This window comes from Zonotrichia albicollis, chromosome 1 (assembly GCF_047830755.1).
Source record: "Zonotrichia albicollis isolate bZonAlb1 chromosome 1, bZonAlb1.hap1, whole genome shotgun sequence".
Classification (NCBI taxonomy): Eukaryota; Metazoa; Chordata; class Aves; order Passeriformes; family Passerellidae; genus Zonotrichia; species Zonotrichia albicollis.
This window is the reverse complement of record NC_133819.1, coordinates 102,045,486-102,071,740: the sequence shown is the minus strand read 5'-3', so window position 1 is coordinate 102,071,740 and position 26,255 is coordinate 102,045,486. Positions and strand designations below refer to the sequence as shown.

At 40.3% G+C, this 26,255-nt stretch overlaps 1 protein-coding gene across 1 annotated transcript; it reads right to left on the bottom strand.

Annotated features, from left to right (window-relative positions):
* Positions 1–274: 274 nt before the first annotated feature.
* AFG3L2 (AFG3 like matrix AAA peptidase subunit 2) lies at positions 275–24,807 on the bottom strand. The gene is made up of 17 exons (XM_005486715.2): positions 24,581–24,807; positions 19,473–19,572; positions 18,937–19,005; positions 18,375–18,493; positions 17,280–17,432; positions 15,088–15,162; positions 13,551–13,672; positions 10,979–11,252; positions 10,269–10,406; positions 8,034–8,187; positions 7,339–7,446; positions 7,092–7,217; positions 5,951–6,061; positions 5,262–5,377; positions 4,160–4,360; positions 2,373–2,567; positions 275–1,264 (listed from the first exon to the last, which is right to left on the bottom strand). The coding sequence occupies exons 1-17, from the start codon at positions 24,707–24,709 to the stop codon at positions 1,022–1,024; spliced, it is 2,433 nt and encodes an 810-aa protein (XP_005486772.1). The 5' UTR covers positions 24,710–24,807; the 3' UTR covers positions 275–1,021.
* Between the last annotated feature and the right edge of the window lie 1,448 nt (positions 24,808–26,255).

Genomic DNA, 26,255 nt, shown 5'->3' with positions numbered 1-26,255 from the left:
GAGGAGAAAGGCCATTAATTTTTGAACAGCTAAATTCTCCAACTAATGAATTGTTAGCAGAAGACCACTGCTAACTTAGCTTTTCCCCCATAGCTTTTTGTTAAGCAAATGAGTATGAAACTCTAACAATCTGCTTTATTACCTTTGGCTTTGGTTGCTGCTTGTATTTGTGAACACAATCCTTTTACCCTATATTAACAGAGTTTTGCATTGTTCTGAATTCTATACCCAGAAACCAGCAAGAAAAAAAAAAAAAAAAAGGGACAGCTTTGTTCAGAAAAGTACTGTTTTTATTGACTCAAACTGTATTTACACATCACATTCATATGTTCAATAGTTTACAGAACTCTGTAAAAAACTGACTGGTAAAACTGCAGGAGCCAAAAAGTTTCAGACTTAATTTAAGACACTGAACCATGAGTACATTTGAAGATATTTAAGCAAGTGTTCAGTTTTCACGGTCAACTTACATGGCAGTTCTCTGTAGACAAACTCTAAAATCAAAATGAGGTGAAGGGGAAAGGGTCAGATGAAAGAGCTGATAGTTTTGCAAAGCTAGTACTTTGTACAACCACATTTGACAATGCATTTTGTATGATTCTTTTTCTTTTTGGAAACAGGTCACATTCAGGTCTAGTTTAGATAAATAATCAAAAAAACCCTTTGATTTTTGTAAGCTTACAGATGTTTGAAAAAAAAAAACAATCAGTGCCACAAAATCTGTGCATGAATCTGAACTGTTCCAATGCTTGAGAGGCTCAGTTCTGGCCTTCCACTGCAGCTCCAATTCCTTGTATGCTTCTCCAGCTGGCAAACAAGAGATGATCACCTTTTACCAGTGCACTGATGATCTCACACACGTACATCAGAAGCAGAACATCCTTGTCTCATCCCACGAGATCACTCTTTCACCCATCACTAATACAGTTTGGCTGAATAAATATTTTTTGTTTTGAAGTACAAACTAGGTGAGTTTGTTTCTCTTCCAGAGTGCAAGTCACCATGGGCACACACTTCACAGTTAAAATGGCATCCCTCCTCTGATCTGCCTAGCGACCTGTTCATCTGTTGTCTCCTCTTTTTCTTTTTCACGCTCTTTGTTCCAGTCTTTAAGGCCTTCTGGTAGTGAAGTATCCTCATCCAAACTTCCTGTGCCTTCCACAAATTCTTCATAAGTAGACTTTTCTGCAAATGGTCTTGGGCCAAGCAACTCTAGCATGTCGCTCTTATCAAGCACTTCCTTCTCCAGCAGCCGCAGGGCAACCTGGAATAGCACAACAAGTTGTGTCATACACATCAAACACCTGAGATGGCTGTCCTAGTTGGAAGGGTTTCTTAAGGCAGTTAGCTTGGCATTGATTAATTTTGATAGAAAAAAAAGGTCGTTCAGAGTTCATCAGATACAAGATTCTTCTCCCCCTTGAGCACTTTTAGGGAGCACAACTACAATTTTATTTTTAATCCTGCTTTTAAGACTAAGCAAAGTGCCCTCACTGTGGGTGACTGTTGCTTTTATTGTTGCTTCAGAACAGCAGCTTTTTGCTTCTGCCAAAAGGCTCTGGATGCAAGACATTAAGTGGTACATGAAAACAAGTGTTCCCTTCCAGTCAGTGGGGATGGTTCAATTGGGCTGCTGCTGTGTTACAAGCTCAAGAGCACCATAAAATACCAATGTGTGAACACTGCACCAGGGGAGTTTGCAGCCTTGGGTCAGTGAGCTCATTGTTCAGCACAAACCACATTCAGTGATCTCTTTTGGGATGCTGACCTGTTACAACAGGATTTATGGAGCCCATACAAAATTGTCTCCTTGTCACTAAGCCTACTGGATGCCTGTCCTAGAAGATGATCCTTTTGCTGTATCAGGTTTTGCAGCATGAAGAAAGAGAATATGCACAAGCTGAATCTTGGCTGCAGTGAGGCAGATGATAAGCAGCCAAGGGACAGAATGGAAGATGACAAAGATATTTTTATTAACACTAAAAAGGAATTCAGAGAAAAGAAGTCATATGAATTTCCCTGGTTACAAGAGCTTCTTCTGCCCAAAAAAATTGGGAGCCTGGTATTTAATCTTTAAGTTTGCCTATCACATCTACTAAACCCTATGTTAGCAGGCAGTCTCTTCCCTCCAACTTTCCAAATGAATATTGACCACATAAGCAGGGAGGGATGTAAAATCATGCTTGTGAGATGCTCAGAGGTGTTCCAACACAAAAGGTTTCTCTTAAGTCTTGTGACACATTCTTAAGATTACATCAAATGGGTTTTGAGCAAACTTCCTCATATACAGTCTATTTTAAATCTAATTCAGTTCAATTCAGATTTCGGCTTACCAGCTGGAACTTAATGGCTAAAAACACTGTAATGCTCACCTTCTCCACTTCTGCTTTCTTCTCAGTCAGCAGCTTTAATGTCCTTTCATAGGCAATGTTAATTAGTGACCGCACCTCTTCATCTATCAACCTGGCAGTTGCCTCGCTGTAAGGTTTCTCCAAGACCATGTCTCCTTGGCGAGGGAGATCAAAGGAAATCTGCCCCACTTTTTCATTCATACCAAACTGAACAATCTGAAAGGAAAAAAATTAAATAAATAAAGGAGAGATAGCAAGAATTTAGGGTATGTTGAAGTAAATATGGCCAACAAAAAGGGAGAGGAAGAATTTTGCTATAACCTAATCTTTTCCTGTAACATCAACCCTTCCCTGAAAATGCAAGTCTACTAAAGTTAACACACATGCATTGACTTTCATTTATTTCTTTTTACTGATTAAAGTGAAGGACACAAATAACACCATTTTAAAGTGGTTGCTAGTGGTATGCATAGTGCTTTGCTGTTTAAATTCTAAGATATTACACAAAAACTACTTCAGCCTTCCTTAAGCAGTAAAGCCCTTCTTTACCAGAAATAGAAGTGTTTTGCCAATTCAAAATACTTCTGAAGTTTAGCATAATCTACTCACCCATAAAGATAAGCTGACTTAAGTACTAAAGTAGAGGGTCTTGAAGGTTTTTTCTATCAAGTCCAAAAATCATATGCTGTTCCTCATCCCAAGACACTCCTCTACAAATGTCAAACAATTCTTATCTTGCTTCACTCAGTACTGAATACTGACTTGTCTGGTTGCCAAATGGGGATGTTTTAAGCTGCATTTTCCTCCAGCAGAGGCAGAAGCAAGTTCAAACTGCTATTTATTTATTCACTCCATGACTACTATCAATTTGATGGTTACTAAAGTAGCACTTCTCAGTCCAGCAAGATCCACACAGGTACGACAATGAATATTCAGAATTCAAAGAGATCTCACCATTAGAACCAAGCATCTTAACCTGCTTTCTTAATTTTGGCTGACACGTACGAAAGTCTGTAAGTAGACTTATTTTATAAATTTAGAATTGAGCAAGAGTCACTGAAGATATCATAGAATTAACAAGATACCATTACACATTGCCTTCCAGAACTGAGGCAACAAAAAGCACGCTTGAGAAGAGGAAGTAGGTGGGGTTTGGGGATAAGTGTGCAGGGGAATATAAGTGTACTCCAAAATGTCTCTTGCTCCTTGTGAGTGTCTTATGAGATGACATCCTTTGTCCTGATGCAGGAAATGTAGTAACACACCTGTGTGTAGCCCATAGCTACACTTAGGTGAGTCATTGCATTGATAAGATTTTAAATTACTCATCTATATTAGTTAATATGATACACACACAAACCCATGTCTCAATTCCCATAGCCTTAACTGACATCAAATAGTGCTTTCAAACAAGGTTGTCTGGATTTCAAGTGTGAATCCAAATTGAATCTTCACACAGGGCAATTGTAAATGTAGGATGATATGATCAAATCTGAGAACTAAATTCCATTTTAAAATAAGTATACCAACTCCCACATGTGACCCAATGGGATCAATGTGTATGTTCCTGTGGGCAGATGTAGGGCAGTAATTGAAGCCTAATGCACACACTGCTGTTGTGAGACTGAAATGAAATAATTGGTCATCAGCATCTCTAAACAACACCATGATGCTTATTCATACAGTGTTTTCTGAAACAAGGCTTCTGAGGGATGCACCTGATGAAATTGCACCATAGCAGAATATTAGTTAGGTCAGAGATAAAGGAAACGGTAAAGAAAAAAAATAAGTCTCAGTCAAGCCCATACCTGAGCATATGCACTCTGGGTCACCTTCTTCAAGTCATCTTGGGCACCAGTTGTAATTCTTCCAAAGAAGATTTGCTCAGACACACGTCCTCCCAGAGTCATGCACATTCTGTCCAGTAGCTGCTCTTTGGTATACAGATACTGTTCTTTGGGCAAATACTGAGCATAACCCAGTCCTTTACCACGTGGAATAATAGATACCTACAAAAAAAAGTAACAGTGCTACAACTAAACAGTGTTAAAAACCATAAAGTATTCTTCAGTTTGACTTATTTTTAATACCACAGCCCACACCATACTCACCCTTGAGGTTTAATTCAGACATTATTTCCATTTACAGTTTTGCCCCCATTATGTTCTATCCTTAAAAGCCCTGGCTAGCTCTAAACTGGGATAACAACTACTAGAATATCTGGAAAAGAAAGGTAAGACCACTGTCATATCTTCTCTAAAAACTGTATCATATTTTAAAAACACCATTTTAATTAAAATCCACAATTCCTTGAATGTTATTGGGCATTATGTACTCTGTAACAGATACAGCATTTTGAACAGTTTAAGGAATTTCCACATTTACTAATGACCTTTCTTCCAGAAGTAAATCATACAATATTTTTAAGCCTGAGATGAGATGAAAAACACAGCTATGCAAAACTATGGATGTTAAAGCAAGTTTGGGAGATTGGGGTGCTTTTCCTTCTACATTCAACTTGTCACGCTGTGAAGCCAAAAGAAAGCAAATTGAAAGTAAAATTTAACTTTCTATATTCCTGAAGTATACCTGTGTAACCTGGTAAGAGTAACTTAAACCACTAATCAGTCCTGAAAGCCTCAGAGAAAAAGCAGCCATCAAGGCTGACAGACTCATGAGAACAGGTCTCTCACTTTCAAAGGACATTTATACTACGAACTATGTCACAGCTAATTCAGAAAACAGTTAAGAAAGTAACAAGAAATGAACAAAAATGTACTCTAAAATTGACACACTTACACTGCTTTCTATTATATTTTAATATCTTTTAACATTGGTGGAGGGGAGAGGAACCCCAAAGAAAAAGATGTTGTCCATGCTACTGTTAAAAGTCCAAATTAGCCTTCTTACCTTTAACAGGGGGTCAGCATGTTCCAAAAACCACCCTGCAACTGCATGTCCTGCCTCGTGATATGCTACTGTCTTTTTCTCCTCTGGCTGGAGTACTTGAGTTTTCTTTTCCAAACCTTTGTAAAATAAATAAATTTGATTAATAGTTTCAGATACAACTTTCTCCTCTGAAATCCTTTACCTCATTTGCAAAGATGGTGAACAATACTTTGAGGCCATACATGTGATCCATTGAAAAAATTTAAACACCGCCCCAAAACTTTCAAGTTTTAGAAATTCACATCTTACAGATTTCACTGTAACCTTGTCCTTCCTTAGACTTTCCCATTTCAATGCAAGTTCTTAAGAATATTCAAATATTTAAATAAAACATCTGAACTTTAAAAATCTTTTCTAGACAGTTTCAGGCTAGCAGCAGTTAAAAGCATCCCTAAATCCAGTTTTTCTTCTTGCTATTTTGAAGAAGAAATAAAAGAGACGTGTCCTGATGAAATCTGTCTTTGTACCCCTTCCTTTATTACAGAAGTCAGCAACATAGACAGGGTACTTCTTTTCCAAACATCAAGTGTGTTTAGGAGAGAAAGAAAACAACCTTGAAGAGCAGCACGAATATTCAAAAGCATGGCTTCCTACACATCTAAAAGCTGTCTATTACAATTTTTGAGAAAAAATTGGTGCTATTCACCTACCTCCAATAACTCTTTCAATTGCTTGCTCAAAATGCTTTTGGTTTATAGCATCTGAGAGATGCCTTGCAGCAATTAAAGCAGCTTCATTACAAACATTAGCAATATCAGCACCTAAAAGAGAAGGCAAGAATTACTGATCCTTTTCAACACTTTTCTCGGAGTTTAGCATAAGCATAATCGTACCTACAACTGGTTTGCTATAAACTCTCACTGAGCTTGAAAATTAAAGGTAATGCGTTCTGAAATAGTTTAATTACTTAAGATATATTTAAATGCATCTACTATAGTTATAGGCTTTAAGATTTTTTGCATAGGTAGACAGCCAGCAAGTAAAATGTATTACCAGTGAAGTAATTGTTTGATACATCCCACCTTCCATTTCTGTCTGCAACAGATTATACTTAAACTAGTATATATTTAGCTGCACGCATTTCCTACATGACTTCTGTATAGCTCCGATGTTGGCTTATCTTTAGAGGATATCCTTTCACATTAACAGAAAGTGGAGGGCTTGAAATCAGTAAATTATTTGCAGTAGTGCTATTGAGGCAACAAACATCATCACTGTAGCTACCAGAAACATTGCCAGTCGAATCACAGAAAACCAGTTTTATATAGACCAAAAACCAGTGAAGAATACACAAGTGTTGAATTTGGCATAGATATGAGAAATCTCATTACTGGCTTATAATCTAATTAATTTCAAATCTGTATCAACCAGTAGTTGAATTCTGCACTGGTGTTTGGTTTTTACATCCAGAAACATAAATTCTCCTACAGAACATGCATACAAACTTCACAAAACCCACGTCTTCTCCAGAAGTGCTCAAGAATGAAGCAAAGGAAAGGATGAACAAAGGAAAAACACACACAGGAGTGATAACAATCAGAAACCTCTGAATTGCTTGTACTGAAGACAGAAGAAACTCCTTCTTCCTGCCACCCTGACTGAAGCTGACAAAACTTGAGACCCTCAGAAATCTCCTACTTGCTCTAAGAGGCAAAGAGAATTTCAGGCTGTGCCAGTAAATACAATTAAATCAAACGCCATCCAGAAGTTTAGGTGCAAGAAAACCAGAATTAGTAGGGAAATCAAATATCTCAAGCTTGGAGAATAATAGTGGCATTAGGAGTCACTTACCAGAAAACCCAGGTGTTAGTGATGCAAGCTTTCTTGCTAAGTTGTCTTTATTTAGGACAGTGTCTAATTTCAGAGGTCTAAGGTGAACTTTGAAAATGGACGCTCTTCCTTTTATATCTGGGGGTCCTTTAAAATAGAAGACATATAGTTTTACTTTTCACACACATATATATTCAAATTGAGTGTGTGCAAGGAAATTACACGTATAAATAGCTGCAGTGACTGCAGGCACCCAGGTAAAACTTACCAATGTAAATCTGCCTGTCAAAGCGTCCTGGTCTCATCAGGGCAGGGTCTAAAATATCTGGCCTGTTAGTACCTGCCAAAATGACTACATTTGTGGTTGTATTAAATCCTGTTAAAGAAAAGTGATAGAGAAAAGCTGTGTAAATATAATTTCTGTGGAAAAAAACCTCCAAAACCAGAAATAAAGACTGCCCACTTTACAGGGTCATGTAAGAACTGCCAGTTCAAACAATTATCTTAAAGCTGAAAATATTTCTATTTATTGCTGCATTGTTCAGTTTTTCATAACAAGCAAGAAAATGGCCTTGGGCTCTGCTTTGTGAACTACTATATCAAATCCTGCTTTATCTTCAAAATACAATAACAGATTAACTGCTCAGGAAAGCACAGAACCAGCATGGCTAGCTGTATTTTTTTTTACCAACAGACTGGTCTCATTGTGAAGAATTTTTTTTGACTATTCAACTATGACAAAGAGTTAGGACATACAGAATTAGGGTTCTTTTTCTCTGAATGAATTTCAGTAAAATATCAGGCTGCAGCAAATTGACTCACCATGCTTTATTTTAGGAAACAAGGAAACAGGGACAATTTGAATTTAAGCTAGAATCCAAATCTTGGTTAGCAGGTCTGAACAAGCATATTCTATCCAATATCCTTGTTATTATAGCATAGTATTAGGCATTAAATACTCACCATCCATTTCTACTAAAAGCTGATTGAGTGTGTTCTCTTGCTCACTTTGTCCTCCAAAGTTGCCCCTTCCTCTCTTCCTCCCTACTGCATCTATTTCATCAATGAAGAGAATGCACGGGGCATTCTTCCGAGCCAGAGCAAACAAGTCTCTAACCTTAACAAAAGAACAGAGACTGTATCAGACTGGTTTGTAACTCTTTTGAGTTGGGGGTGGGGAGAGGTGGGAAGAGGCACATCAGTAACAGTATCCCTATAACTGGGTATGCCTCTGAGCAAGCATTCATTCCAAAGCCTTCAGCCAGCCTTCAAGTCAATGGTAAGTTACTTAATTCCCCTCCAAATATTCATTTGGAAGTTAAATTAACTTCTAGATGTCTGGAAAAAACACTCAGGACGTGAGTAGATAGCTGAAATTGATTTTTAGACTTTCATATTTTAAGCAAGGTATTATCTAACTACTGTGGTGGATGCAGCACAATCTGATTTGAATTTTAGACGCAACATTGCAATGTTGCTCTGCTTGCAAACCTATCAGAAGGGTCTCATTAAAACCAGTTCAGTGAGTTAACAAATCCAGGAATCCAACTGGAGCAAACAGGAAATGAAAAATTAATGGAAGAATTTTGACCTGAATGAGAATTAGACGCAGCTCAGAGCTTTACTACTTTATACATTAGTGATGCAATTGCAGAACACTTCTCTGATGACAAAAAAATGTACGGTACACACAAAGAGATGCAAATTTTGGACAGTAGGCTGTACAACAGAAAGTCAGCCAAATTTTTTGAAAAAAGTACAATGAAGGAACAAAATAAACACGTCACATGCTTGAAGTGAATTCTCTTTTCAATGGAATAAGCAGAAATCCAGAATCACACAAGTAGTTTTAGTTCTAGCACACTCAATTTACAAATGATCAATTTAGCATCACTAACAACTGTCTTATTTAATAAATTAATAGGAACTGAAAGTAAAACTCTCTCATATTGTTTTCTATAGGCACCAGAAATTATCAACTGTGTTGAAACTTCCAATTCCCAGCCAAAGTTATATCAAGAGATTTCACTGGATAGTAACAGTATTTTCATAGACCAGTGTCACAGACATCTTTTATGAAAAATTCTTTCCCCAGGATTTTTCCTCCTGAGAAGCTGAGAAGCCTCAAGAACAAAATGTAATGTCTTTTGTTTGTAAGAACAAAATGTAAACAATTATTATCTGCTAGTGTGGAATGCAACAGGTAAATCTTTGATTGGCCCATGTTAGATGTTTGTTATGAATGGCCAGTCACAGCCCAGCTGGCTCAAAGAGATGAGCCACAAACCTTTGTTATCATTCCTTCCTATTCTATTCTTAGCTAGCCTTCTGATGAAATCCTTTCTTCTATTCTTTTAGTATAGTTTTAATGTAATATATATAATAAAATAATAAATCAAGCCTTCTGAAACATAGAGTCAAATCCTTGTCTCTTCCCTCATCCAAGAACCCCTGTGAAGACCATCACAGACTGGTACAGAAAAGTTAAGTCATTTTGCTTTGGGGCATTTCAGATATCTATTGACAACAGAAGTCTGAGTATCACTATAATTTTAGGATACCTAATTTTTTCCCAAATTTTAATTACCATAAAATACCATCAGTAACTTGTTTACACTACTTCACATGTTTTTAATGACCTTTCTTAAGACAGAAAGCAGAAAAGCAGAAAAAAATATCTGACATATATCTGGTTATTTAAAGCATCTGATCATCAGAAATCAGTCATTGGACTCATATTTCAATCAGAAGCTTATCTGTGTGTCTTAGACAACTCTTTACAACTAAAAGTTTCAAACTACAAACAGAATAAAGTTCTTCAAAGAAGCAGGATTTAGAGCAGGAGGAGGCATTCCCATAACAGTAGCTCAGTGAGCTACAGATTTCTGATTCAAGTAGTAAATTTAGTTCAGATCAGAGCTTAAAGAGTGCTGTTCTGTGTTCTCAAGCACCTGAAAAGAGACACATCCTTAACAGTGAAGTGCTTCAGGCTAGTGAAACTAGCTAATGAACTGCCTTAGTAACTTTTATTAAAGGTTCACTGGTGATTTTTGTGTTTCGACATGCATCTGGCATCACTTGTAAGAAATCTGCATAGAAGAAACAACTTCAGCTGTAATCAAACCATTTGTCTCCCACACTTGACAACATCCTTTCAACAGCCAATACTGAAAGAACAGAGCAAGGCCAAGGACTTACTCGTGCTGGACCCACACCAACAAACATCTCTAAGAACTCTGAGCCATTGACAGTGATAAATGGCACATTGGCTTCTCCAGCTGTAGCTTTAGCCAGAAGTGTTTTCCCAGTACCTGGAGGACCTGTCAGAATTGCCCCCTGCAAGACAAACGGGTATATTTTCTTCATGAAGAAAACAATATTAAGCCTATGAAATAACAAGTCAATGATATTGAGCCCTCTGGCTTTTCTTGCACCACAGTCAAAAATCATGTAAGGAAATAATTGAAGATTAACCCCTCCTTTAAAGGAGCAAAAGGAAAACAAATTAGATCCAACACTCCATGCTGTCTTAGAGTTTCAGGAACAGTGTTTTGTTTGACTGACATATTAAGTAAGAAAAAGAAAGGTATGTCATCAGGTGGGCTCCCCTGCCAGCACAGCCAAAAGGCAATTCTGTAATAACCACTTGCAAGACTGCTGTTATACCTATGGTGTGTATCACTTCTGGCCCACGTGAACAGACAATGTATTCCACAAAGCAAGTCTGCTGGCACCACAGTTACACTGTAGTTACACACAGTTACACAGCTGGCACTCAATGCTTGTTTATTTTTTTTTTCTGATTGGAAGACAGAAGCTGGAAAGCATTGCATATGTAAACAGTCCTAGTACAGTTTAGAATACTGAGGACTAGTAGAAGAATAAAGTCTAAGTCATCGATCCCTTACCTTTGGAATTTTTGCTCCCAGATCCTCATACTGTTTGGGATTTTTCAGGAAGTTAACAAACTCCATTATCTCTAATTTGGCCTCCTCACAGCCAGCTACATCTTTGAATTTAACATCTATTTCATCCTTAAGGACTTTGGCAGTAGTTTCACCAACACTGAAAAGTCCACCCATTCCACGCCCCGCCCGACCCAAGCCTGCAGGTCCTCTTCTTAATGTGTACAGCAATGAACCAATAATCAGAATTGTAGGCAGCAAACTGAGGAGAAATGATCTGTGGAGAAAAACAAACAAAAAAAGAGAAACCTATCACAATAATCCATTACTGCAAATAACACATATAAGATGTTGGTTCCATTATAAGCAAATTCAGGACTAACAGTCTATTAACTTGCAATGTTTGTACTTCTGCAGGTTGTTCACACTGGGAAACCATCAAAATAAAATTGAGAACAAATTGTTATAGTTGCTTGTTTTTAAACCAAGCACATCAAGTAACATTGTTGAGTTTTCCAGAGGAAAAACTGCATTACCTAATAAACAGAAGTAGCTTGTTTTTCAAAGGCAAATTTACAGGACTAGTTATGTAAATGGTTATATTCTCAAAATAAGTTGCATTAGGTAGCATATAGACAGTGTGTCCTGTAACTTCAAGCAGAAATTTCTCTCCAAAATACATGCCCTTCTTCCCTTAGGTCTTTCAGCTTTTTACATTTTTTTTCTCCTTTCAATATTTCCATTTTCATTTTCAAGGATACAGATTTGCAGAGGGGAGGGAGTGGTTTCTTGGGGTGGGGTTTTCTGTTTCTCTTTTGTGGTTTTAGTTGTTTTTAATTATTATTCATTGTTCATTGTCCTCCAGCTTTCTAGCACAGCTCTGTAAAAGCCCAAAACCCTAACACAGTCCTCTTTATCATAGTATCTGAGCACTGTACAGATTTTTCTGTGAAAAGGAACAGTTCAACAAAGAGCTCACAAGACGTTCTACCCACACTCAACAAAAACAAAATGCAGAAAAGAAGGACAATCACAAAGCACAGGATTTCCAGGCTTTACAGATAACCCACATTCCTGGGATAAAGAAGAAAACAAGGATTTTTTTTCTCTACTGTGGTATTCAGCAGATTCTGATCCAACAGGGAACAGCAGTACTTTGATTATATATAGCTGCTCTCTCCTGCTTTCTGTGGCATTCCTGGGGCAGAGCAATATATATCAATATCTATATGGAGAACAGACACTGAGGAAAGAATCAGAGCTGTGGTACGGAAGAGAGATTCAGGAAGTAAAGGTCTGTACAAGGCTGAAAAAGGCATAGGAACTGATCTACTTTTCCTAGTCTGTGGTGAGAAGCCTCAGGCCAACATGCAGCCTTCTTGCACAAGTGCTGCATTGCCCTGACCATCACTTTTCCCCAGGTTGGTTTAAATAAGGGCTCAAAAGGTTTATTTATGGACCATCCTTAAGATCCTGCTCCATTATAAAGAAACAGAGAAATGAGGCAGGCAGTGTGTAGAACAGGGAAATAAAAACCTCTGTCTGAAGTTGCAGGATTGCCCAGAGTAAGGCCACCATTTTTCTTGTTGCCACCAAGACCAACAGGCAGCAGCAGCTTGGTAACACACACTGCAGTAAAATCAAGACATTCCCCTCCATCCCCCCAAATCAAAACAAATACCCACAAGTATGTAAAAACAAGAGAGGCAGTAAATGAGCCACTTTCATTAGTCACATGAGCTAGTATACACAAAGTACAACTTCCTGATGATAAAAAACCTATTTGACAGACATCAGCAGGAGTAATTTCTAAACTGCTCACTTAGAATCAAAAAGAAACTACTCCTTGAGTTACAAGATTATGTTTGTCTTCTAAGCCATTTGGAAAAATACATCAGAGAAGCACTTTTACTGTCTTCTAAATAAGGTCAATAAAATCCAGCCACATAAGGCTAATACAAAGAACACAAATCTAGTATCAGAGCCCTTATTCCCTAATGGGAAGCAACAATGCTGTAAATCTAAAATCAGTACTATTTTTCTTAACAATTAAGAGTATGATCCATCTTCCAGTTTCTGTTAACAGGCAGATTAATGTGATCTACTTAATCACCTATTTCTTGCTTTTTTTCCAAGGCCCCAGATTTTGATTATGCTTATTTTTGGCCAAAAATTGATGCCCAGAATAGCTCAGCCAATATACTATGGTTCTATGATATAATCTTCCTGTTCAAAAATCTACATGAGCATCATCTCTGGAGCTCTGCTGCTGTTCCCGGCTAACTCTTGCTCTAGTAAAAGTCACGGGGAGGAAGGGCTTAAATTAAGAAAGGAGTTACAGTAAAACATTTATATAATGAGAAGCTATATTTAGAGTGAGAGGATATGGATTTCTTCATAGACAAAGTACTGAACAGCTTCTCTTACACATAACACTCAGAAACAAACCCAAGCAGATTGTTATTCTGATAATACTGCCACCTAGTGAAGCATAAGGTATGCATATTACAAACCTACTCTACTGTAGATACAACCTTTTTTTTTTACCAGAGACTTTTTTAAAGCAACTTCTTACCCATCACTCTCTGTTGAGTAGACTACAGGCAATCTGTTCTCCACTTCAATTCCCAGATCTTGCTGCACAGTCTCCAGATTCCGTTCAAAAGTGTCCACGCTACCGATATTAAACCAGACGTACTGCAAGGAAAAAGCAGAGATGACCAAGTGCCCCATCTTATTTCACCTTCACTACAAGCCAGCTTCTTCTAGTCTGGTAATTCCTTGTGCATGCGTTAGATTTGGACCAAGTTTGCCTTGTCAAGTGTGTAACTGGTATAAGAGGCTCACAACAAATCTGAAGCCTCTCAACCTGAATACACTTATATCTATCACTTTATCATGCAGAGATGATAAATCCCAATGGTTTTAGGGCACTTTAAACAGACGGAAATACTGCCAGTATTTTCTCCAGAAAAAAATAGAAGGGAGTAAAAAACAGATCTTTATAAGGGACCTATATAGTCAGAGTAATACAGAGCACTGAACCTGGAAACACAGCAGTCGTATAATTTACTGTTTCATTTGAAGGTCTCAGCCCTTCTGATTAAGAAACGTTTTTGCTTTTCTTAAGAAAAGCTTCTGCAGTTTATACTAGCTTTCAAGTCAGCTGTCTTCACAAAACAAACAAACAAACAAAACAAACAAAACAACACAAATTTATCACAGACCAGAAAGAAAAATCCAGCCATTACTTTCAAAATGTGTTGAGATCTGGTCAAGAAAATCTTCCCTTTTGCACCATGACCTGCCTGACTTGTCCCTCCTCACCCTAACATTGAAAAAGAAACACCAGAGCAGTTAAGTGATTGGGAAACAAAGGCAACTGGTTGTATATGGGCTAAAGAGTAGGTGTATAAATAAGCCATAATGAAACGCACTGATTATGTAATTGCTGCAGATTTCACTTTACCCAGGAGGGACTTGCAGACCTTGTTTCACCAAGACACTTAAGAAAAGCTCCACCACCTAAGAAGAGGTAACCTGATAAAGCTTTTCTAATGGTTCTTTGAATTTTTCTTCTATGAAAATTTTATATATATTTTTAATAGGTCTCTGCCACTGGGTATCATTCTTTGGAAAACTTTCACCTGCATCAGTCTATTCCTCACTGTGCTACTAGAAGAGCAACTCCATGAAATAAATACTTTGGAAACCAATGCTTCTCTTTGTTTTTTCCAGTAACTGGCTAAAAGCAGTCTGGAACAGAAAAGATTCCTAGGTATGTGGACTTAAGTCTGGGATTTTCTTGAGCAGATGGAAAGCAGCAGTTAAAAACACAGAACCTTCAGCAATTTGTTACTCTTCTCGTTTAAGAATCTGTATTAAAGAGCACAGTGCTGGAAAGGAACTACTTGTCACAGTTTAAAGATATCCGTGGCAAAACAACTGATACAGTAAAGTGAAAAGCACACAATGTAGGATAATGTAACAAGAAAAAATGTTTTGATCAAGAAATTATTAATGATCCAGACCAAGTTTCTGCCTCTAACTTTACATAAAAAGACTGTTTTGCTGCTTCTAATATCCCATGTACACGTATTAAAAGTATTTACCCATTCATGAGGAGACTTTCCAGGAACAAAGATGACTCTAACAAAGCGCTTGTTCACCACTTCAAGTCTGTCCACCTGGAGGAGGAGAAAAGAACAAAACCTGAGTGAAGAGTGTACAGTCACTGTGCTTCCATCACAGCTTCAGATAACAAATGTGAATCTTTCTGTTTTCCACTTAGAATGTACAATTAATCAGGTACATCAGGACAGCTCCACAGTTTACAGTTTGCCATTAGGAATCATGTATGTAATCAGGATAAAAGGAATACTGGCACATAGGAATTTAAATTGAACGACTGACATTATATCCTTTTCTCAAGGAAAAACTCAATGCATGCATCAGCAAAAATCAGTTACAGTAAAATAGTTAAACAGTAGTTAATTGTCTCAGTGGTCAAACACCAAAACCAGTAAGTTATATGACTCCAAACTCTTAGAGCAGCTTCCAAAACAAACCAAACCGAGCAAAACGAGGAAAATCTGAACTTTGTTCTTACAACTGTTTTCTCTACCAGAAAGGGCTTCCTGTGCTACAATATTAAATACAGTAACATCAATTACATAAAGTATTTAGCTGGGGTAACAGATACTATATAAACCTGGGAACTGTGCTGCAGCTTTAGCAGATATATACCATTAAGATTTTTTTACAGGTCTCCTCCAATGGTTAGATTCTTGGATTTGACAGGGCCTTTTTAGAAGTCAAGTAAAATTTGTTCCATGTTTTCTTCCCTTTTCCATAAAATAAGTAGTTTTAACATTTTAAAGCATTTAAAACTAGCAATCTAGCTTTAGAAGATGGGCCTGAATCGCACACAGGTTACTAAGGTTGTTCCCTGAACTCACTACATATGGCCATTTCTGGTAGAATTGAAGGAAAACATGAGCTAAGAAGTCACTCTAGAACTAACCTGATTTCACACAACACTATCTGAATACCTTTGTTTTGAAAAGCACATGACTCCAGTATTGCTGTCTTCTCTCCACCACTAAGGCAGCCAACAGCATTTAATAGCTACACATTTAGTCTGTCTGAATATCCACACTACATCTTATAAAGTCACAAGAAACTTGGTTTTGTGCAACAGCCTCCTTTCACAATGCTTTTCTGCAAGGAGGCTTCAGGCTTTGTTCACTGTAACAGCTAAATGAATATTTTTACAGATTTAAGTGTCTTACTGCTTCAGAAATTTAATCAGTATGAGTTTTTTCACAAGATGTGCAAAGCCACCAATTTAGAACAGGACTGATTGTAAGATAGTCCAGGCAGAAGCATACAGAGCAACTCTGCACAGACCAGTTAGAAAAGAAAGGTAAGAAACACCCTGTTCAGCAGCTTACAAAAGTAAGGTAATGGAAGGTTAACTTTGTGTTCTAGGTCTGAAACCTAGAGGACAAAGCAAACCAATGCCTTCCTAGCAAGATGAAGCTACAAGCAGGGAGGGAGCAGAGCAAAGAACTCATGGCTCTTGAAATGGAAAAAGCCTGTGCAAGACCATCTCCTGAACTTCAGGGCATCACCAACCTATTACTCCAAGCATGGAAAGCTGCCAAGTTTTACAGGGATATTGATGATAGAATTGATTGCTCCAGAAGTGGCTCCAGGTAAGAAAAAATGAGAGGAGAAAACAAAGAGAGGAGGCTACTTTACAACACAGTCAGGGATGAAGGGATGCCAATGTACTGTCCCTGAAAGGATTCTTCCATTCCCCACCCATCCCTTAGGTTCTCACTGCTGCTTCTCAGATTCCCCAAGGAACTGATTTCAGATAAGAAAAACCTGTTCTTTTCAGAGGAATGGGCTCATGCAAGTGATAAGGTTAGGAGCAAACTTCTTCCAAAGGCAGCTGGCATGTCTCTTTAAGCCATTATGTCAGCTTATCTGTACTGCAAAGCTATACCCAGAGAGAGTGTGGCTACACTGCCCCAGCACCCACAGGAGTTATCCAACCAAAGCTTTGTCCTGAGCTGCTATTCCCTCTCCTCTCTTGAAATGACATAAATCTTCCCACATCCATCCAAAATATCAGATCTAGGAACCGATTTAAATGAAAGCTAATTCCTTTCTCCCTTGAAACCCACACAGAGCCAGTTCTCACTCTGCTGACACACAAACACAAGCCCAGCTGGGGAGGCAGCAATGAGCATCTTCAGCACTCTGATGTTTCACACTGATTCCCCTCCCCACTCACCAATCCTTTAGAAAGGTAGTTGTTGACAAAGTCTTTCCAGGTGATTTCTCTCCCAGGGACCCTGAAGAAGAAGTAGTACACAACCATTGTCCAGAAAAAAGAACTTCCCACCACATACATCCGAAACTCCCTGACATCCCATGGAATGTCACCCTAGGAAATAGAGAAAGCAAAAAAAAAAAAAAAAATTAAGAGTCTGTAATACACTAGGCACATAGGAAACAGGTTCTGATATTTCTTTGTAGCCTCTATTCCCTGCCCTCAAGGTTGCCACAGAGAATGTTAAACAAAAGTCTGCTTTGTTGTATGAACACACTTGAGAAATTTCACATAGAACTGAGGAATTACAGCAATAGAAATTCTTTAAGTGTTTTACAAACAGTAATTGAAGAGTTTTGATCCATGAACTACTGTTTTTAGAAAGGGAAAAAAAAAATCACATGACCTTTCTGCCTCCATTCTAAAACAATTCTCCTTGGTCTCCAGGAGTGCATGCAAGACCAACAAAAAATAAAGGAAAAAACTAACAGAAGAAAAAAACCAAAACCAAAAATAAGAATGAAAACCATGCACCAAAAACATTCTTTATATACATACAGGAATATTTTATAATATTCCTGTACTGTCAGGTGCCATCACCTTTGTGTTACACCTGGCAATAAATGGCAATAAATTTCAAAGGGAAACTCACATAAGTATCCCATCAAGGTCAGAACATGTAAGAGCAAACTACATTTAATGACCATTGCGTGGTCAGAAAATTCTCCAAATTGCCACTGAAACAAAACACGAGGCCTTTAAGGGTCTGAGGCCCCCCTCTAAGAATACTGACTACTAGCAACCACATTCACAGAGCTTAAACTTCATTAACATTCCTGAACAGAGGTAGATGCCTCTGGAGTTATGCACAAAATAGTTATTCATGAAAGGCACTGAGTGAGGAGCCATCCAGGGCCAGTTGCCATGGAAGGCCTGGCAGAGGAAGCTTGAGCAAGATTTGGGCAATCAGAATATGGCTTTAAAAAGCAAAATCATGCAAGGTTATTTCATGAAGACAAGATAGTGACATAAAGAAAGATATTTTAAAGTCAAAACCTTCTGTAATCTGGTCCACCAGTTAGTTTCTTCTTTCTTGCCTCCTTTTTTTCCACCACTCCCACCTCCTCCACTGCTAGTTCCACTGGGTTGTCTGGAAGTAGTAGCTTGCTTTGTTTCTAAAAAACAAAAATTTACATCTTATGCTAATCTCACATTACCTTTTATTAGTTATATTAATGAGATGTTCTGGAAAATATACTAGTCTGCAATACTACAATAATTAGATGATGTAAAAACCAGCTTTTTCCATGAAAAAAAAGATATATAGTCCATTAAATGACAGAGAGACAGTTATGACCAGAAAGAAGTCTGTTAACTGATAACTGAGGGACAGCACTCCAACAGAAGCACAAAAATAAATATCTATTCCAGAAGATGAACATTATTTTGCTTTCATATCATGTATAATAAAAACATACCAATTTGCACTTCTAAACTAATCTGGTCTTCCCTGAAAAATAAAGAAAAAACTAAAACCCAAACTCACAATTGTTCTGCCAAAATCTAATTTAATGAATGCACATTACACAAAGAACTGAAGTCAAGCAGCTTTTTGTACCTTTTGTTTCTCCAGGTGTACCTTTAGTTCCATTAGACTTCTTCCCATTGGGAAAATACTTTTCAAATCCTGTGGAGAAAGAGAAAAGGAGCTCACAGTTGGTTTTTATTTTACAATTCTTTCATCACATGCTGACTGTATACACCAGCAAAAAAGCTAGGAACATACAGACGGCAAAACCAGCTTTGCTCTTGTTTTTTTGTCGAAAAGCTCTACCTGGTCTCCATAAATATATCTGCTGTGTTGACAAGAGAATATCACATCTATTTAATAACCTGAAGTAAAGCTATGTTTTAACCAGACATAGAGAAATTTAGGTCAACAGAAAGCTCCACTGCACAGTGTTGAGCAAAGTACATTATTCTTTAATAGCTCCTAAAAATCCCACAAATCAAATGTTTCATCTCAAGATTATAGGCTGGTTAGTACAAGAACTGACTTCCCCACAGACAATAAAGCTAAATAGCACATAAGTGCAGTCCTCAGCAAGGTATGCAAGCAGTCTGTTTTGTTTCACAAATCAAAGTTAGAGTCACCTTTGGGAGGTTGAGAGAAAAGCCTTCTGCAAGCAGCGATTACACTTGCCAAAAAAGTGCTTCTATCAGCAGGAACTCCAGGGGTAACTTGGTCACAGAGCTGAAAGATGAAAAAGAAATATAAAGCAACAAGAACACACCACAAAAATCTTCAAGTTCTCTAGTAAAGCCTTGCAGCTAGTCAGACAATACTTTACAACTGGAACTTTACAACAGATATTGTAGTAACTGCTGTGTGCCAGAAAGTAAAACAACAATGGAAAAAGAACAGTTCATCAAATGAGTAATTTCTACAGCAAGGAGATTTTTATTCTTGTTGTTAAGAACCAAGTTTCATCTTACACACAAACAAAACATTGTTCATTAAAAGAGAAAAATCAAGCAGAAAACACTACAAGCTATGAACATTAAATACACATTGACTTCTATGGGACATGTTTAATCATACCAGCCAAATGACATTAAAGTGCAACATTAACTGTGACTGTACAAGCACGATCCACACAGTACTCAATCATGGTTTGTCTGCAACCATTTTACAAATAGTTAAGAAGTTGTAGCTTCTGAATATGAGAGATCCACTTGAATCCAAAAGAAAGGGATGTGGCAGACAATGCTTACATACAGCTAAGGAACTAAAACAGACAAGGAATCTCAGTGCAAAAAGAAGATCCAAAGGCCTATGTGAGTAAAAATCCAGTTATAAAACCACAACAAACTTAAGCTTTAACATGGCTTGTTCCTGTCCTTGCTCCTTGTCCTAAGGCTGTTTACTGTTATTCATCATTTAAGTGCAATGAAGGAAAATTAAATCTTTAAACTCACGAGTTCTTAATAAAATTTTGCTACTACAGCTGGATACTTCAAAAAAGTATAAACTGCAATTTTATTCAAGAGAAATCATACCTGATTTCTTCAAGAAGGCCATATGTTAGATAAAATGCCCTTCATAAGCTTTTCCAATGCTTCTGAGAAACAAAATATTATCCATGCCAAGATTTCCCCACAGACTGACTTTCCTTCTGCCTCCACTTCCTTCCGCCACATAAAGGCACTCAGTCTCCTGTTCTTTTTGATTGGAAGCTATTTACCTTAAGAGCCACAGAAATAGTAAAATGCAAAAACCAACAGGTCCTGAAAACATGACTCCAAGGATCCTTGCAAGACAGCAAACATCCAGCTGGGACTAATACCCCTAGGACTATTTTGGTGAAGGAAAGCTCAGTGCTATAGTCAAAGTACAGTGGCTGTAAACAAATTCCATTTCTGCATATTAAAGAAACTTTTGATTACTTGGTTGCACACATAGAACTATCCTAGGCATGCTGTCATTCATTAACTGAATGCTGTAACTCTGCTGAAATCTTCTGTCTGGAGCTTCCCCTTCCACCCCTTATTTAATGATGAAATACATTAGGCTTATTTCAAGCATCCCTATAGTTCCACCTGCTGGAACAAAGAAGAACACCAAAATGTTCTCATTCCTTGCTTTTGCTGTGGACTGAGCTAAGAATTCTTGGGCTGCTTGGTCATGACTAGTTTTGTGTCTCTGCATGTCTCTGAATAAAATCTGATACTGAAAATCCAAGAGGGGATTTCACTGATTCTCAGAAGCACGTGCAGTGCAGATAGTCTGGAGAGAAGCTAATGTAGAGAACAGCTACTAAATCCAATACATTATGACGTCCAACATGAGCAATTCCATCTGAGCTCCTAGAAGAAGTTTTAGGACAAGTGGGATGCAGCCATGTGGGCAATAAAATAAAAAGAGCTTGCCACAGATCATGTATATTCCACATACAGACAGGGAGCGAATGTTGCAGCAACTAATGAAACTCAAAGAAACAGTGGGGTTTTCTCCTGTCAGTGGTCCCCTACAAAACACAAAATTAGAGACTTAGTTCTTCTGCAAACTCAGATTACTTTTTATTTGCCAAGAGACTGAAATATTCTGAAAGCTTTACTCCACCTAAGAAGAAACAACGCTCGTGTTTAAAAGAAAAGTTTAAGTAAGCCAAATCTAATTGCCTGGCCCAGACTAGCACAGGTTTACTACAGAATTAAGTTATAGTTTAAGAGAAGGAGAGAGAAGGGTAAGCAGACAAGAGCTTTGGGGCAGACCTGAATAATGGGATTGCTTCTTGCTGGATTGTCTCTACAGATCCTAAATTCCAAGAACACATGCTGTCAAGTTAATATGCAGAGAGCTGAGTGCTTTGAAGCTGCTTTGTGAGAAAAAGGAACAAGTGACTTCATGGCACCTTCAGTGTCACCTGAGTGCCTTGAGAAGAGATGGCTGAGAGGGGACCTCATTATTGTCTTTAAGTATCTGAAGGGAGGGTGCCAGGAAGGTTGATCCAGGCTCTTCTCAGTGGTGCTGAGCACAGGACAAGAGGCAATGGGCAGAAACTGATGCACAGGAAGCTCCACCTGAATGGGAGGAAGAATGTCTTTACTGTGTGGGTGACTAAGCACTGGAGCAGGCAGCCCAGAGAGGCTGTAGAGTCTCCTTCACAGGAGATATTCAAGAACTCTCTAAAACACCAGCACAAAAGCTGATCATCCTGATACAGGTCTGTCTGGCAATGGGAATGCCACAGCAAGCTTAGCTGATATAAGCACACCCACTGCCTAAACACAGAGAAAGCAAACGGAGCACATTTTGACTGGATGCTGTTTCAGGCTGTATACCAGGAAACTCTTGCCAAGTATCTCCCAGTCAGAGGCAAAAAAAAAACCAAAAAAAACAAAAAAAAAAAACAAACAAACCAAACCAAAACCCCCAAAAAAGCCAAACCAAACCAAAAATCTGATTTTTTTTCTTTCGGGCAGATCTTGTGACACCATCCTAAAAATCAAGACTTTTTAAAATGTAAGTTTCAGATATGCAAAACAAACAAAGGTCAGTTTTAGAGTTAAAATAATCCATAAAATGTTACTAGTTCAGAGTGCTACATAAACCCAAGAGCACAAGCAGAACTCCTTAAAAAGTTTACAAAATTGAGGCTACACAAAGCAGGAACAGAAAATCCATTTGCTTAGCTATACAAATAGGATAGAGAATCTGTTCATTGTAGAAAGCTAGAAGTTACAGCTTTACCCATTATCAAGTTCCAAATAAAAGCAAAATTAAACCAGAAGTCTTAATTATCTAACAGCCATCAAAATATTACATAAGAACATAATGGGAAGAGGGGACAACACACAACAAAAAGGTGGTAAAGAAATCGACCTTAATGCAAGTTACTTTCTACATGGGCAAATAGTGATAGGACAAGGGGAAATGATTTTAAACTAAAAGAGTAGAGATTTGGATTAGAAATTAGGAAGACTGTCTTTACTCCCAGAGGGTGGTGAGCAACTGGAACAGGTTGCTCAGAGAAGTTGTGGATGCCTGGAAGTATTCAGGGTCAGACTGGATGGTGCCCAGAACAACCTGGTCTGGTGGGAGGTGTCCCTGCCCATAGCAAGGGGGGCTGTAACTAGAGGATCCTTAAGGTCCCTTCCAACCCAAGCCTTTCTAAAGTTTTATGACTCCAAGCTACTCACTTTTTCTCATATTAAGATTAATTCTAAAAAAAGCAATGGCTTTTATGGAACAAAGATCATCATTTTTCTGCCTACACTCAAAGCCAGATGCTAGAATGAATACGAAGACCCCTTCCTAAGATTGATTCCAGAGAGGAATTCTTTAAATTTTGTTGAAAGTAACAAGAATTAGCTTCCTGAGAGATCAGCAGCACTGCTGACAATGCTTTATTTATTGTTGAAATGATGTTCAGCTCTGATCAAAAACCAAATTCACTATGAAAAACAAGCCAGATATATATTCATGCTGAGAACAAAACTACAACACACCTTCTGTGTGTATTCCTCTCACAGTCATCACTACCCTAGAGATAACCTTCACAGCTATAAAGGTGTGGCTGCTCAGCACTCTGTGCTACAGGAAAACAAAGAAAAGCAAGATGCCCATGAAAGGGAGAGGACTCAAGCATCTTCCTTTCCCACAGGCCTGTCATTCCCACACTATGTTAGAGCTGTCAACAAGGGTAATGCACATCTTGTAACAGCTGACAGCAAAGGCCATTTTACTAAGGATGAACACACAGACATCATGCTTTAGCAGTTAGTACCACAACTGCTGCAGGTGCAGGTTCATGGCATCACTGCACTGTGCAATCCCAGGATGCAAACAACCAGGCTCCTCTTATCCAGAACACTGACACCCAAAACAAGGTGCTAAGTCAGTAATCTTTAACATTTCAGTCTCTCACCCAGCCTCAAACCCACCTAACACAACTCATCACCCTGAGAAAGCAATGGAAGAACTTTGGAATCAGGTGGGACACAGCACCTGGAAAACCACTGGCAACATGGGAACCCTCCTCTATGAGGAGAAGCTGAGAAAGCTGGGGCTGCTCAGCCTGGAGGAAAGCTGCATGGAGAGCTCACAGTTACCATACAGTATCTGAAGTGGGTCTAACAGAGAAGCCAGAGAGGGACCCTTTATCAGGAACTGCAGTGATAAGACAGGAAGGAATGGATACAAATTCAAAGAGGAGAAATTAAGTTAGATATTAGGAAGAAATTATTTACTGTGAGGGTGGTGAGACACTGGAACATGTTGCTCAGAGAAGCTGCAGATATAGTGCTCAAGACCAGGCGACCTGGTGTAGTGGGAGGTGTCCCTGTGCATGTCAGAGGAGTTGGGAAGAGAAAATCCTAAGTTTCTAGGAATAGCGGCGGGATGCAGCACAGCAGCAGCTCTGGGGTGTCGCCTCCCTCTGCAGGAGGACTCTGCTGCTGCTGCCGCAGGAGCCCGAGGTTCTCCCGCACGGAGCCGGCTGCCCCTTCCAGGCCGGGAGGCGCGGCACTCCAGCCCGCCCGCCCGCTCACCCACCCACGGGCCTCGTTCCCCGCCGCCCGGAAGGGCCAACACCGAGCAGGCCGGGGCTGCCTCCTCCGGCCGGGGTGAGGACGAGCCGGGGAAGGCCGCGGGCAGCAGAGACGCGCTCGGTCCGAGCAGCGGGGCGCCTTTCCCCGCCCCGGGGCCGCCCCACCGCCAGCACGGCCCTCCCTCGACCCCCGGCCCGCTCGCCGCTCACCTGCGCCAGGCAGGGCCTGGCCCCGCCGAGCAGGCCCCTCCCGCAGAGCAGCTGCTGCAGCGGGGCCCCGGGCAGCCCCCGGCGGCCGCCGCCGCCGCCCCGCGCCAGCAGCAGGTACCGGTGCGCCATGGCCGCCCGGACCCGCCGTCACCGCCGGCCCGCGCCGCCTGACGTCACCGCGCCGCCGCGTGCATTTCCCCTACGGCCGAAGGGCACACCTGGCCCCGCCCCCTGGTGAGGCCGCGCCCCCAGGGGGGTCACGCACCGCCTTCTGACCACGCCCACCACCGTCACCAGCGGAGCCCCGCGCGCCCTGGAATTCTCAGGATGCCGGAATCCATCGGGTCGGGAAAGATCTCCGGGAGCATTGAGTGCAGCCTGTGACCCAGCACCACCACGTCAGCTAGACCATGGCACCAAGTGCCACGTCCCAGCTCTCCCTGAACACCTGCAGGGACAGTGATAACACCGCCTCCCTGAGCAGCACGTTACGATATTTAATCACACTTCTGGAGGAATTTCTCCCTCATGTCCAAGCTGAATCTCCCCTGGTGCAGTTTGGAGTTATGTGCTCTCGTCCTGCTTACTTGGGAGAAGAGACCGACCCCAGCCTGGCCAAAACCTCCTTTCAGGCACTTGTAGAGGGCAATAAGGTCACCCCCGAGCCGCCTCTTCCCCAGGCTAAACACCCCTAGCTCCTTCAGCTGCTCCTCACAGGACATGGGCTCCAGACCCTTCCCCAGCTTCATTGCCCTGCTCTGGACATGCTCCAGCCCCTCAGTGTCCTTCTGAACCGAGGGGCCCAGAACTGAACCCAATATTTAAGGTGTGGCCTCACCAGTGCTGGATACAGGGGAACAATCCCTGCCCTGCTCCTGCTGGCCACGCTGTGTCTGATACAGGCCACGGTTCCACTGACCTCCTTGGCCACCTGGGCACAGCCCATGCCTTTCATGGGCTCACGTTCAGCTCGGGCCGACCAGCACTCCCAGGTCCTTTTCCACTGGGCTACTTTCTCAGCACTCGGACTGCAGCCCGTAGTGCTGCATGGGGTTATTGTGGCCAAAGTGCAGGACCCAGCATTTGTTTTTCATGCCATCGGTCCCAGCCCATCTTTCCAGCTTGTCCCGGTCCCTTTGCTGACTCAAGGGTGTGGGTGAGTCAGCAGGGCAGGCTCAGCCCAGCCCAGCCTAGGCTGGCCAGCCTCACTGGGAAGGGCGGGTCTCCCTGCTGCCAGGGCTGGTTTAGCCTGCAGCAATGTTTCACAAAGCCTGCAGGTAGGAAATAAGGAAACCTGTCTCCTGGTTTTGCCCCATTCTGTAAGGCATTCTATATCAATGTGTTTGCTGTAGAATGAGTCTGTGCAAAGTCCTCTAGGTGAACTCAGGCGTTTGGTGTTATCACTGTTAAGGAAACATCCCAGTCTGACCATTCACAAGACTCTCTGTCACTCACATTCCCTCACATTCCGAAGGCCAGAGACTTTCACTGCTGGGACCAGAGCCCCTTTCCAGCAGGCAGCTCCAGTGCACCCACAGGTGCTCACTTGACCCCCCTCACACAGTCAGGCCAGGTTTCCTTACTGGATCCACCCCACATTCCTCATGGCAGAGTCTCAAATGTCTCATTCCATAAAGCAATTTATTCATGGTGCAGTAACACAGAAACAGCCCCA

What these genes read in the sequence shown, in the direction of transcription:
- AFG3L2 (XM_005486715.2), bottom strand. Translation starts at nt 24,709, where the DNA reads ATGGCGCACCGGTACCTGCTGCTGGCGCGGGGCGGCGGCGGCGGCCGC. An exon ending in ACTACCTTTCTAAAGGATTG is followed by an intron (nt 15,163 to 17,279) that starts GTGAGTGGGGAG and finishes CTCCTCCTCCAG; the next exon opens with GTGGACAGACTTGAAGTGGT. An exon ending in GCTTTTAGTAGAAATGGATG is followed by an intron (nt 7,447 to 8,033) that starts GTGAGTATTTAA and finishes TTTCTTTAACAG; the next exon opens with GATTTAATACAACCACAAAT.